At 40.1% G+C, this 15,092-nt stretch overlaps 1 protein-coding gene across 4 annotated transcripts in view; it reads left to right on the forward strand.

Annotated features, from left to right (window-relative positions):
• Positions 1 to 14,736, forward strand: part of ZCCHC7 (zinc finger CCHC-type containing 7) — a 230,704-nt gene extending 215,968 nt beyond the window's left edge. For 3 of the 4 annotated variants that reach the window (XM_081803201.1, XM_081803202.1, XM_031023538.2), the window contains 3 exons: positions 4,918 to 5,013; positions 9,916 to 10,033; positions 11,890 to 13,615. In XM_081803201.1, coding sequence (XP_081659327.1) covers positions 4,918 to 5,013; positions 9,916 to 10,033; positions 11,890 to 12,329 — 654 coding nt within the window. In that variant the 3' untranslated portion in view covers positions 12,330 to 13,615. Of the gene's footprint in view, positions 1 to 4,917; positions 5,014 to 9,915; positions 10,034 to 11,889 lie in introns of all 4 variants that reach the window. The other variant, XM_006729111.3, reaches the window with a different exon arrangement.
• Positions 14,737 to 15,092: the final 356 nt, after the last annotated feature.

A 15,092-nucleotide genomic window follows, 5' to 3' on the forward strand; every position in this document is an offset into this window, starting at 1 on the left:
GGCCTTTATTCTGAGAGTATGTGATAGGAACGAACCACTGGAGAGTTGTATAGTAGTGTGGCTTTCCTGTGTTCTGTATTCTTAAGGACAAGCCAGCAGTGCCATGGGGATACCATTGGCTCTCCTGTGAGGAAATCTCTATTTGCATTCATACCAATCAAAACAAAGTTCGTGTCTGGATAGCCCTCTTAACTTGGTCTTTATTGGGCCCCCTTGTCATTACTGCCTGATTTCATCTTGTCCTTTTACATAAGATTTGAGCCAATGGAGTTTCTTATTCCAGTGGAATAAACAGAGTGAGCATATTTTCCTTCTCATCAGTGAATCTAGAAATCTTGTCTCAGGGGTAAATTGCCATATATTTGCACACACACACATACAAAACAGAAAAATTTATAAACATAAGTTTTTCAGAGAAGATTCATTATTTGGGGGGTGGATAATTCTGTTTTTTTGTTGTTGTTGTTGTTTTGTTTTTTAAAGATTTTATTTATTAATTTGACAGAGACAAAGATAGCGAGAGCAGGAACACAAGCAGGGGGAGTGGGAGAGGGAGAAGCAGACTTCCCGCCAAGCAGGGAGCCCGATGCGGGGCTTGATCCCAGGACCCTGGGACCATGACCTGAGCCGAAGGCAGACGCTTAACGACTGAGCCACCCAGGCGCCCCTGGATAATTCTGTTTATCATCAGTGATAGTCTCTGCTAACAGTTGCCAACTAATTACTGAGCACCTACCATTAGCCTTAGACTAGATTTTCATGCCACTCAAAATCTAGTCCCTTCCACTCTGATTGTTAAAGCCCTAAGTGATCTAGTCCCTCTCCATCTCTAGAACCTCATCTTCTCCCACTCTTCCTTCACCTACCACACTTGAAATTTACAGATATTTTTCAGATACTCAAGTTTGGCAAACTTATGCCTACGTCAGGGGTTTGCATTCCCTGTCTCCCATGCCTGAGGCCTAGAATGTTCCCTACTCATTGCATACTTGGGGGGATGGTGGGATTTGTCACAAAAAATGATCCTCCCAGTGAGAGTTTCTCTAAAATTCAATCTTAAGTCACCACCAGTGACTCTCAATCATATAACTGTATTTTAATTGTGTGCCATTTATTACTATCTGATATTGTCTGTGTGTGTGTATGTGTTTTGTTGGTTTATCTGTCTTCCACTACGGGAGATGTGAGCAGTGATTATTTTGGTCTCACTTCTCAATTACCTAATCTGTTCTAAGATATCTGGCATGTATTAGGCACTCAGTAATTATTTTTTTAATAAATCAGTGAAAGAATGCATGTATATATGCTCATGCCATGTGCCCAGCACTCTGGTAAACATCACTGATGGAGGCATCCTTGAACTTGTTCTGTTCTACTTGTCCCCTTCCCTTGCCCCATACCTAACCTAGTCTCTTGAAAGTCATCAGTGTACTGTTTTTCAGTTCTTTCTACTTATAATAAACCCATTACAATCTGGTTTGCATCTCTACCCCTCAAATAAACTGTTCACAGCAGTTTCCAATTGCCAGCAACTTCCTGATTGCTGATCCAGTGGATTTCATAGTCTTTATCTTATTTAACCCACCAGCAGCTTTTGACAGCTTCTTCCTTGAAACATTGTGTTCTGCCTTCACATCCATGACTTATCTCTGGGTTTGATTTCTTTCTCTTAAACCACATATATCTATGCTCATAGTTGCAATTTTGTGTCACATCAGGTAACACAAAGATGGAAAAATAATTTCTGCTTAATAATTTCATGTCTTCCTGGCACTCTATACCTGAACAAATTTGTGAACCACTACAGTGAGTGAGTGGTACATTGCTTATGTGCATCCCTATCAAAACTGTGCTTGACGACTTTCAGCTTGTCTTCCTTTGTGAACCACATTTTTTTATTGGAGAATATAAGACCTTTTGTTGTGTTTTTTATTATATCCCAATTGATAAGAGCTGAGGTTGTAAATTCCATTTTGTGTAACCTTTGTAGTCATTTTCAGTAGAAAAGAGCTTCTAGGTTACTGTTATCCTCCAGTTTTCCATTTTAGGAAATAGAATCTGAAAGTAAAGTTGTTTGAAAACAGTTTTTATAACCTATAGATTATTTTCTGGTGTCAAGAAAATAAAACCTCCACAGACCACCCGTTTGCCACCTTAAAAAACAATAACAAAATTAGTTGGAGACCAGCACTCTTTGTTACTGCATCCCATTAAAGAACATAAGTGGGGTGCGCCTTGACTGGCTCAGTCCAGGGAGCCTGCGGTTCTTGATCTCGGGGTCGTGAGTTCGAGCCCAGTGTTAGGTGTACAGTTTACTTTAAAAAAAAAAAAAGAAAAGGAAGAAAGAAAGAAACTTAACCAAGTTTATACCCCATCCTTACCTTTCTTCCAATCTCCAAAAAGAATGGAGTGGGAGGGCAATTAGGGTTTTTTCTCTGTTTAAAGCCCTGCCACCTCAGGAGTTTTGCTCTGTCTTCTCCCTTCTCTCCTGTTTCCAACTCCTCCATCTCTACTAGCTTTCTCACTTGTTCAGATCTCTCTCTCTCTCATTCTAATAGCAAACTCCACCAAACCCCCTTCCTAGGTCTTGCTCAATCTTCTTCTGCCCCTTGTTATTCATGCTTCTCAAAGTAATGTATACCTACTGTCTCCTTCTCTCAACTTTCATTCAATCTTTAAAAATATTTCCTATTGGGACGCCTGGGTGGTCCAGTTGGTTAAGTGTCTGCCTTTGGCTCAGGTCATGATCCCAGGGTCCTGGGATCAAGTCCCGCATCGGGCTCCTTGCTCAGTGGGGAGTCTGCTTCTCCCTCTGCCTGCCGCTCCCCCTGCTTGTGTTCTCTCTCTCTCTCTAATAAATAAAAAAAACTCTTTAAAAAATATTTCCTATTGTTAAATATAATGTACATATTGAAAAGTGCATAAAACATATACAACTTAGTAAATGAGTTACATAACACACACTCCTAGAACACCACTGTGTTCAAGAAATAGAGAATTGTGGCTACCCCAAAAGCCTTTGTGAGTTGTTTTCTCCCCGCTGGGAGTAACCACCATCCTGGCTTCTGTGGGCATTCATTTCTGGTTCCTCTTTATGGTTTCATCACCTTATTGTTCACCGCTTCACTCTTCAACCTGTTGCCTACTACTCTTTTTTTACCTTTCCACTAATTCCAAGATTCTCACACTAAGGTTATCCATGAACAGTTGCCAAATCTAACAGATGTTTCTCAGTTCTAATCTCACTAAGCCTCTCCTGTGTTTGGCACTGTAGATCAGTTCATCCTTTTTGAAGTCACTCTCTTAAGGTCTTTGGTCTGTATTCTCCTGTGGTTCTGCATCCTTCAACCTTTCCTTCTCTTTCTCTTTCTCAGGCTCCTCTGTCTGCCCCTTAAGTGTTGTTACTCCCAGGGTTCCATCCTGCGTCACTGCTGCTCACACTGGGTGTGGCTGTGATGTCCACTTGGGTCATCTTAGCCTCCACTATTATACAGATTTCTTTCACACCTAATCTTCGGCTTACACTTGTTCCCTAAGCTTTAATCTCACATAGACACCTTCCTGGTGGACATCTCCAAAATATACAATATCCAAGTTAGTCTTCATCATCTTTCCCTCTAATTTGACTCCTCTTTTTTTTTCCTACCTTTTCTGAAGCAGGTGTTGGCACTGCTACCAAATTGTTGGCACTCACCAGTTCACCCAACTTAGAAACCTGAAAAGCATCTCAATTTCTCCTTTCCTTCATTCCCTGTATCTTTCAGTGTTCAACAGTTACCAGTTTTATCACCTCATGTATTTGCCAGATCTCTTCCCTTTTTCCTATCTTGTACTTTACTCTTGGGACTTTAGGCCCTCATCACCTCACTGGCTTTCCTCACAGCCACCTTTCTCACTGTATCCAACCTTCTCCTGCTCGTGTTCACCCCCCCACACACACACAACCACAAGCCAAAACAGTTTTCCAAAATAAAATTCTAACTATTCTGCTCCTTCATTTAAAACTACACTTAAGGGATGCCTAGGTGGCTCAGATGTTAAGCGTCTGCCTTTGGCTCAGGTCATGGTCCCAGGGTCCTGGGATCGAGTTCCACATCGGGCTCCCTGCTCGGCGGGAAGCCTGCTTCTCCCTCTCCCACTCCCCCTGCTTGTGTTCCCTCTCTCGCTGTCTCTCTCTCTCTGTCAAATAAATAAATAAATAAATAAATAAATAAATAAATAAAATCTTAAAAAAAAAACAAAAGCTACACTTAAAATGGAAAAGCCCAGATAAACCCAAAGCTCCTAGATGATTTATAAGGCCCTCCCTTCTTGTGCCCTGCTTTCTCCAGTCTCATTTGTCAGTACACCTGGCTGTGTGTTCTGTACCTTGTCAGCATGTATGCTCTTTCTTAGTTTCATGCCATTGTTCATGCTGCCCCCTCTACCTAGGACTTTCCATTTTACTTATAGCTAATCCTTTGAGAGTAAATTTAAGTTGTATACTTTCAAGGAAGCTTTCCCTGACTTCTTCCATCCCATCCAATGGTGGGTCCCCCTTGCCACTCCATTCATACCTTGTACATGTTTCTGTCACTGTGCTTATTACATCGTTCTGTCATTTATTTATATGTCTGTCATGTTCTACTAGCCTATTGTGCTTCTCTGAGAGACCTAATACCTAGCACAGTCCTGGGCACAGTGCCAAATGGAATGAGGAGCGAAGGAGAGGAAAGAACACATCGATGTGAAGTATAAGAGAATTGTCATGTTACGCACTTTAACACGGAGAGCCATCTGGATATGAGGTCTTCACACTAAACTCTAGGAGGCAGTATCTCTAAGGAGTCTCTTACCTAAAAAGAGCTCTTTGGGAAAGAATTAGGTTTCAGTTTTCTTCAAACATTTAATAAACCCTCACAAATACTCATGTTGCAGACCAAACCTGGACCACCCAAAAAGCCGAAGACCCCTTCTGGACAATCAGCCTTAGTGTATTGCTACAACTGTGGGCAAGAAGGCCATTATGGACACGTAAGTTTGAGTAGCATTGGGGCATAGCATTCTGTTCTGGGAGTGGTTGCTGAAAGATGAACTCGAAAAGAATGTAATTCTGAATGCTTACTTTTTCAATAAACTAATATCCTAAAATAAGACTTCATATATTTTCACCCAATTGACTTCTCCCTTCCCTGCAAGAGTAAGGGATCTGTCAGAGCACATTCTTCTAATTGTTTTAAATATGCAGGAATACATTAGGCTAAAACAAATACAGAGCTCATAAAATCAATCAAATAAAAGTAGTCAACAGAATGGTTACAGTTCTCCTGAGTTCTTATGTTTGCTATGACCTTGACACAGCCAAATCATGATTTTAGATTTTCTGTGTAGTTCTCCAGTATCTCCAGTTTTCCCTGGTATTGTGTTCCCTTAAATCTTCATCACTCACATGTAAACCCCGACGCTAGTGGAAAGACAGAGGGGCTGCATCATTGACTAGCCTGCCCACCCCACAAACGTCCAAATACCCTATGCAGACTGCGTGTTCCCAACCCCAACCGAAAGGGCCAAACTGTGTGTGTTTCAGGTGCCGGGGTGTCAGAGCAGAAGAAACTGGTTGTTGTGGGATGGGAGGGAGTCTCCTAGCCAGTTGTCTCACTAAGTATGAAACAGCAGCAGCTCATCCCAGAGACAGGCTGCAGTAAGAATCGACTCAGAGCTCTCCTGCATTCTGGGAATCCTGCGCCAGAGGAAGAAAGGTGGTGGCACAAAAAGTAGAAAATCTGTATGGAGAAATACATTCCTAGTTTCCAGGTGGGCTTCTCGCAGCCTAGAAACCAAAATAAACTAAAATATCCGATCTGATGACACGAGGTGGAAAGCATTCAGTGGGTAGAGAGTCCTCAAAATGGGTAGGGCTGTGAGCAGTAGGATGGGAGAGGACTGCCCTTTGTGACTTGAATTCTGACCAGGCAGACCTTGGGGCTAGAGCTCGACAGCCTAGGGAGAGACAGAACGGCTGGGAAAAGAAAAGGCTGGGGCACAGTTCACTAGCAGATGAAGTTTTTCTTCCACGTTGGGGCAGCAGGACTAGGGAGTGAAGGGATAGAATATGAAAGTAGGATGAAGTTCTGATCCTCAGTTCCAGTTTTTACTCTGCTATTGACTTAACCATGTGACTTGAACAACCGGCGTTTTCTCTCTGGTTTTCAGTTTCTTTATCTACAAAGCAAAGAAGTTGTACAGGGAGATTTCTCAGTACTGACATGGGGATGCTGTTTCCAGTGTGAACAAATCCACAGTAGGGTGATAGGGTTGGAGAGGCCCTGCAGTATACTCCTTCATTTCCGTAGAACTCACACTGAAACCTTGTTAGAGAATACTTTTTCTTACAAAATTATCATCTCTAGATCTTTTCCGGCTTTGTGCATTCCTCCTTGTTGCCAAAATTCAGATGTTGCCAACACTGTTTAGGAAACCTATCCACATAAGTATTCCACTGCCACACAGATCACATAGATGTACAATTTATGCTTGCTGACCTCTTTAAAGCAAAGGGGTGTGATTTTAGCATTTGTTTGTTCAATTAAAGAAAAACAATTACAGTTGGACACATACTGCTTACTAGTCACTCCTGTTAATGTAGATACGAAATACATTAAAAACATTTAGAATTTATCCCTGAAATCTAGATTTAGATGGTTTTTAATTTACAATAAAGCAAATTTGGCAGCCTCATCATTGCCATAGATGAAGAACTCTAGATTATGCACACTAATGAAGAAGATCAGTGGTGTGGCTAATCCAGAATAGTAGATAAATTATATAGCCAACTATCAATTGTCTGTGCTAATGGAGGGGACCAGCGATGTGGATAATCAAAATATAATTTACATTTAGCTTTGGAAAATATTTATGGGACTGTATAGCTCCGTGTAGTCACACAGTCTAGACCATACAGGATCCAAATAGGAGACTGTGCAGATGATTAAAGATGTCTGAGGACCCCTCCCCTTCAGTTTCAGAAATACAGCTCTACCAATGTTACTCAACAGCCTCTTCATGTGGAAAATATTCTGAGGTGAATGTGGCACCACCCTTCCCTAACTCCACTCACTGTGTAGTTGGGGAGGCAGGGACCGTCATAAGCAGCTCCGCATCAGGCAGACTACCATAGGAAACAGCAGGTCACTGTGCAGAGAGCCTACTCCAGGAGCCTGTGAAAGTATGAGTGGGCGCTGGGAATGCATCAAGATCTTTAGTACCTTTTTGTAATTGTAACTTGCTCTTAATATTTTATGGCTAAACTCTCTCTTAGTCCATTTAGGCTGCTATAAACAAACTACCATAGACTGGGTGGTTTATAAACAACAGAAATTTATGTCTTAAGAGTTCTGGAGGCTGGGAAGCCCAAGATATGGCACCAGCAGAATCAACGTCGGGTAAGGCCCTCCTTCCTCTTAGATGACACTTTCTTGCTGTGTCCTCACAAGGCAAAAGGGACTAGGGAGCTCTGTAGGGATCTCTTTTATGAGAACATTAATCCCATTTATCAGAGCTCCACCTTCATGACCTAAATCACTGCCCAAAGGCTCCACCTCCTAATACCATCACCTTGGAGGTGAATTTTGGTTGGGGGTGAGGGGATGAGCACAAACATTCAGACTATTAACAGAATCTTAGACCCAAATCTTTCATGGGTGTCCTTTCTTCTGGAAACTTGGAGCCACCATGGATAGTGATTTATAAAAGTAATTCTTTATATTACCATACAGGTTTGCCTTATAACTTGCAGGATCCAAAAAAGCCCCAAAAGATCCAGAAAGTCAACAACACAGTATAGCTAAAGATAGTTGGAAGAAGGAGATAATAAAGATAAGATCCAAAGTTATTAAGATAGAAAACAAAATTAATAGCATCAACAAAACCAAAACCTGGTTCTTTGAAAACATTTTTTTTTTAAGATTTTATTTATTTGTTTGAGAAAGAGGGAGAGAGAACAAGCAGGGGTGGAAGGGGAGAGAGAGAGAGAGAGAGAAGCAGACTCCCCGCTGAGCAGGGAACCGGACATGGGACTCGATCCCAGGACCCTGGGATTATGACCTGAGCCGAAGGCAGATGCTTAACTGACTGAGCCACCCAGGGGCCCCAACATTTTCTTTTCAAAAGTAAAAAGACTTCTGGAAAAACTACTCAAAGAAAAGGTACAAATAGTGAATAAAAAGTGTGAATAGCTTAAAATTTTTTAATTATAAGAGAATACTATACAAACTTTATAAAGTTCAAAATTAAGTCTGAAAATATAGATAAATAATTCTCCAGAAAAATATTAATTAACCAAAATGACTGAAGAACAAACTTACATGAACCAATACCACTAAAAAAAATAAAATTAGTTATCAGGATTCTCTCCCCTGAAATATATCAGACCCAGAGAGTTTTATAGTCAAGTTTTACCAAACCTTTATTCAGAAACAGATAATTCAAGAGAACCATCACCCAATTTATTCTATAAAGCTATTATAACCTAAAGCACCTTCAAAACATTTATAGAATGATACTGTTTTTATGAAGTCTGAACACTTCAAACTTACGTATTGTTTAGTAGTAGTAAGAGGAAAACATATAAGAATGGCAGGCACCAACTTTAAGACAGTGGCAATTTCTGGAAAGGGAAGGAGAGGAATGAGGCATGGGAAAGAGGATTTCAGTTGTATTATTAATGCTTCACGCCTTGGGATAAAAACTGAAGTTATAAAATGTTATGATTTGATAAAGCCTAATAGTAGGTACAGATTTCCATTACTTTATACTTAAGTATATATTTAGAATGATTCATAATTTTTTAAACTCTGCAAATTATGTTCCTAAGTATATGGCTCCCAGCTTGGTCAGATATCTTAGAATTACAAGTCAAATATATTATGCCAAAGTTAGGATAAGTTAACTAAAGTTTATGTGGCTGTTTCATATACTTTCTTCCTAAGGGGTATTCTAATTTTCTTCAATACCTAACTAAAAAGAAGTAAACATTTACAAAATACATTTTAAGCAAGACGGCAGAGAACAGAAATGGAGAAGTTCCAAAGGGAAGCCTCTTTCAAAGAAAAGAAAATTTGGTTCCAGACATACTGAATGAATATATGTCACCAGATCGTGATAAATAAAGCCTATTATATTAGATGTGGCTCAGGCCAAGGATGTGGACTTGGAAAATAGCAGCAGTGGGAAAGCCAGAGTCATGTGAGTGGGAAGCAGAACCAGGGTAATGAGCGAGAGGAGTGATCTCATCTTAAGTGGGGGGAGCAAAGAGAAGAGAAGATTCCTTTGGGGTATTTCAGAATTACCTAGAAGCAGTTTCAAGCTAGACATAACCCACCACCACCATCCTGCTCCTCACCATAAGAATCACTGCCCTTGTTAGCAGTGGGTGTTGGGTTAGAATAAGCCTGCACACCATTTGTGTGAAGGGAAAAGAGCAAAGGACTAAGGATTTACACCCACATTTAGGGTGTAAATGTGAAAGGAGAAGCACTTGATGGAAGGCCGTTTGGAAGAGAGACAAGCAGAGGTCTAAAGCAACATAAGGTCAAATAAAATAAACCTACTAAGAGAGGAACAAGGCAAGTGCAGTGGAGATTCAGCCCATTGCTGTTAACTCGGGCTGGGGGCAGGGTTTGGCAGGGGAGACTGAAAAAAGATAAGAAGGAAAGAAAACCCAAGCCTGAAAGAAACATGTAAGCACGGTTGGGTGTGATCTTCCCAGCGTCGGAGCAAGACCGCATCCTGAGCCACAGCATGGGGTATCTCTGGTGTGGGGCTCGTCTCTAACTACAGTGGTCCATAATCTTGCAGAAAGGTGGTCTGAGCAGCGCGCTTGTAACATCACAATTTCAAATTTGGTAATTTGAAACAATAATTTCAAACAACTTGCAGGAATGTACAGAAAGACGAATGTTTAACCAGACCTTTCCAACATCTCCGTTCATCTACTACTATGATGACAAATATGAAATTCGGGAGAGAGAACAGAGAATAAAACGAAAAGTGAAAGGTATGTTACTGACTTCTTGTGAGATCCACCTTTGCAATAGTTCCTAAATATCTTCTTTTGCACTGTCTTTCCCTGCTTTGGGGGTCATTGGTTAGCACAGAAAATGGTTTTAAATAATTGCCAGAAAAAAAAAACAGAACTTTCTTGATCTCCAGAAATCAGGCACCCACCTCAGAAACTGTTATGTTCTATTCACAGCAAACATTTTTCTCACGTAATGACCAATTTAGAAAATGTCCAGAAAATACTTCTATCCATGTAGGTATACAGAGTTTGTAAAGGCTCCTTTGAGCTTTTTCTGTTTGGCAAGTAATTATTTTTTCCCATTGTATGTCCCTAGTATTTTTCATGGAAAGAAAGGCTTTCCCTGCTAGGTGATTCCTGGTGATTCCTGGAGCTTCCCCAAGGAAGTCTGTTCTTACCAGCCATGATTACGGCAGAGCTTCCGGTCCATGGCCACCCTCTGGGGTTTCTTTATTTACTGTCACTAACTTAAAAGTTCTCCTGTTTTCTAATTTAAGCCTACTCTTTCAACTTCTTTCTTGCCATATACTTCACAATGGTTTACCAAGTTACTTTTGTTGCTTTCAGCACAAAACAGTTCTATATTTTTCAAGTTGACCTATACATTGTCAACTCTGAAAGTTTTGTTATTCTTTTCCTGACTCTCTCTGAGTTCGGGTCTTCTTCGAAAGGAATTACTTCTCAACTCCAGCGTATTTTACATATGACATTTCATATGAACTTTATCTCAACTATAGAGAGAGAAATTATAGTATGGGAAGATATTGCTTAGGCAACTAAATTAAAAAATTAAAAAGAAATGCACCAAAATGTCACATCTGAATTAAAAGATTATGGCTATGGTTTTATTTTTTTTAATACTTTTCTGTATTTCCCAGGTTTTCTATAATGAGTCTTTATAACTTTTATAATGCTAGAGAAAAAACATTTTTTTCCCTTTTAACTAGTTAGATTGACAACTCTGTGGCTACTTTGAGGTTGTCTGTCATCCATTGGAATTTTTATTTTACCCTAAATCTGTAAGTAATTACCTTTGCTCTGTATCCTAGAATTCATTTTTGTTTTTTGTGGGTTTTTTTGGTCCCCTAAATATATTACCTTGCATTTCATCCTGTTTTTTTATTGGCCACTTCTTCAATCTTTCAAGGCCTTGTTGGCATGTTCATTTTCATCTCTCACTGGAACCTCATCTCCCACTTACCCATCAGAATCACAGCCATCAAACACTTAGAGTAAGGGTTCCAAGTCCTGGCAAAATTGAACATCAAATCTGGCACCAAAACCTCTAAAATACACATGTGTGTGTACTCTCCAAATCAGTGATATCTGCTCTGGAGGAATAATCTCCTGTCCAGTTTGGCATCTACCTCTAAGTCCTGTGGCCAGGCTTTATCTTGAGAGGGTAATTGAAATGTCATATGAGCCTGTCAAAAGACCATTTTATACATCTTGCTTCCCTTATGGTCAAGGGCTGCTTCTTTATCACTGCAAGAACTTGAATTGGTCAGACATGAGTTTTCTTCACAAAGCTAAGATGATTACAGCTTTCACTAGTCTTCATCACCATTGTTCAGCCTAATTCAGCTGGCTTGAATAGATTAAATATCATTGGATTTCTGGATATTTTCCATTTTTAGCAATCAGATACAGAATGATAACCATGCAATTTTTAGTGAGTGATTTTTACCTTAGTGATGGCTATTTAGAATGTCATATCACTAACACTTTGCATTATCTGGTTTCCCTCTTTGCTGAGTTATTTACAGACCTATGAAAGCTGTTCATGGACTATCTGGCTGCTGAATATGCAGAAATACTTTTCTATTTTCCAGAACTCCAGAGAAATGGGGATTTTCCAAGGCAGTTCAAGAGACCTCACATGGAAGCAGCAGATAAGAGGCCCCACCATAACAGGAGGAAGAGCCATGCCTCCTGTAGAAACAACAGGTGGCCTCAAGAAAAGAAGGAAACCCAAAAAGAAGCAAGCAGGAGCAATAAAGAGCGTGAGAAACACAGGAAGGCTGACAGGTGTCATGAAGTGGATGAGGACTTCCCCAGGGGCCCAAAACTCCACTCTTCTCCTGGCCCTTTCAAAACCCAGAAGGCTCCCAAGTCCTTCCACCACTCATCACATTCCCACAAGCCAAGAGAAGACAAGCTGCCCAGAGAGGGCAAGCGGAGCAAGCATAAGAAAAAGGAGAGCTACTTGGAGGCCGATGGCAATGATAATTTATTTCTTATTAAGCAGAGGAAAAAAAAGTCTAAGCTGTGAGACAGCTTCCGATTCAGCTTTCTGGTGTTTGTCTGGTCTTCATGCCTAGAACATCCCGGCAAGATCTTTATTATCTATGATTAAATAAAGTGAATTTTTTGGTTTTGTTTTTCATCTCAGCCATACCTGGAGCTGCTGAACAAAGACCATGGAGATCTCCAGTCTCTGTGTCCAACAGGTTATTAGATGTAGGGGGAAAAAAAAACAAACAGATATACTCAGACTTCCCCTCTTCCCATATGTCATTTTTACTCAGAATCCTAGGGATAAGAAGAAGCAATCTTTTCAAGAACAATTTTTTTAAGTACTCTGAAAAAATAAAAGCTCATCGAATATAATTCATCTGTGGTGGGGGTATGAAAATTAAATCCTTGCAGGAAGAGATATTAATGCTAATATGAAAAATTCATCAATCTTTTTCAGCATTGCTTTTTTCTTTCTTAACATCAGGAAGGGTAATAGCTATAAATCTCAATCCAGCTGTTCTTGCTGTTGAGGCTGGTGTCAGAATCTTCCAAGGGTCAGAACGTGAGGCTGAAAGATGAAGGTGTCATCATTGAAGCCCCAAGGAGGTGGAGAATTGGTCTATAGCAAAATAGAAGTAAGGAACCCATCCAGTGCAGATGGCATGAGATAGATTTCCTGGGACAAGTGAAAAAGAGTCGTAAAAAATTGTAACGTCATCACAATGCAATAGTTCTCACCATTTTTACAGCCACACTTCAAGGAGACTGTCACTCAGATGTATAGAGCTGGATACTGCCCAACTTAAAACATTGTTTTGTTTTCACAGGTTTTTTAACTACCACAAGGCTATACAGAAATTTTTGTACCTGTGAATTTTTTGTACTTATTGAAGCCTAATGTTAGAATGAGAAAAATAAAATGCCTGAAATAGAGTAAATAAGCTTGTCAATTATGTAACAAGGCAATGAGAGTTTGGGTGACAAAGGGCATGGTTGGGTTGGACAAGTGACTAAAGTTGTAAAATCTCCACGAACTGGGCTCACAAGGCCCTTGTTGGCTAAGAACTAGCTCTATGCCAGAAGAGAATGAGATGGAGTCAGTTAATTAGGGCAGTTTTATAATGTTAGCTTCTCACATTTGTGTTTTACTCTTTGTGAAGTACATGAACTGCTGTGTATCTGGTAGGATCAGCTCTCTTACCTTCTGGGGGGAAAGGGAGAGAGTCTCCTCCTAAAACAGCTTCAGCGTCAACTGAAGTCTTTAGTCCACTGCCCTCCCTCCCTGTGGTTGTCCTGCTCTCAGCTAAGTGTAAGTGTTCTTCGTTTTGCTTCATGGCTTCCTAACCTCAGCTGGGCTTGTTTTGACCCTAAGGTAAGTGGCCAGAGTCTTTGAAAGCCCTGCTAAAAGTGACAGCCATGAGAAATGGCTTCACAGAGTGGTAAGTCCTGAAATAATTGGTGTTATTCCTCATTAAGACGTGGGACAAGCATGGCTTATTATTGGTGTGGTGTGACTAGCATTGCTTCCGATGCAAGGGCATCTCGTTTCAGGGCAGAGCGGATTCCTTAGGGTCTTTCCTACTTAGCAGATTGTTTGGAGAAAGGAAGAAAAGAGGCTCGCTTTTTTTTTTTTTTTTTTAATTCGCTTCTGCACATTATCCTATTTCCCCTCCCCCCCATTTTTTTTTTAATTAGACAAGCATTTTGTTCTGGGATATAATTTACCCTTCAGGTCCATGCATTTAAATGCAGATAGGAAAACAGCTGAGCTACTTTACTTGTGGGCATTAGGGTGGTTAGGAAAGAGCAGAAACACAGAGGAGCTTTTGCTCCATTTCCTCTTCGTTGCCTGGCACCTGAGTCTTTCACCAAGTGTTCAGTTAAAGTCAGTCCATCAGGGAATCACACACCAATTTTCCATACAAAAATGGGGAGTTTAAAATATCTTAGAGATTCCACAGTTAAGCAAGTAATACTTTAAATGGGTAAAGACAATTGAGAAGAAAAGCAGATGTCCCAAACAATAAGAATCTGTTTAGTTGCTAAGTTTGAGAAGACTAAACAAACATCTTTTGCCTCTGGCCCCACTTTGATTACAGGCAGCCTAAATGGCTCCTTTCCTGGGCGATAGCTTGCTTCATGTTTGCCATTCTTAGAAGAGAGTGGGGAGAAACTATCTCCCATTCTCTCAGTGGAAAGGTCTTGCTTTCATGGTCCATGCTATTTGCAGTACCTATTATTAGATCTTTATTTTTGTTAGACAAGGATTGCATGTTCATTTTAAGGGAAAAAAATTTTAAAAATCATACCTGATTCTTACACCCAAAGATATAGTTAAAATTTTTAGTGTCGACCTTCCTGACTTTTTTCTATACGTATATACATTGTTTTGTAACCTGTTTTTTCACTTAATGCATTGTAAAAATCTTTTTTCTAATCCATTACGTGTCTATATCATTATTTTTAATGGCTCCATGACATGCTGTTACATGGCTATACCATGACTTATTTAATCAGCTTCCTGTTGTTGAACATTTTGGTTGTTTTCATCATCTTAAAAATTCTGTGCACATCATATCTCCTCTGATTATTGTGATAAAGTAGAATTTGTGGGTCTAAAAAATATGCATATATTCCATGCATCTTTTAGTATATATTACCAAATTCCATTCCCAAAAAGTCCTATTCCTCCCCAGTCATTTATACATTCCTGGTAGTGTGTGAGAGAGTTCGTCTCCCCACTACCACAGTAATGGGATATTGTCATTCCTTTTTTTCTTGGCCTCTCTGATGGGCA

Source organism: Leptonychotes weddellii, chromosome 14 (genome assembly GCF_054177405.1).
Source record: "Leptonychotes weddellii isolate Sample4059 chromosome 14, ASM5417740v2, whole genome shotgun sequence".
In the NCBI taxonomy this organism is placed as follows: Eukaryota; Metazoa; Chordata; class Mammalia; order Carnivora; family Phocidae; genus Leptonychotes; species Leptonychotes weddellii.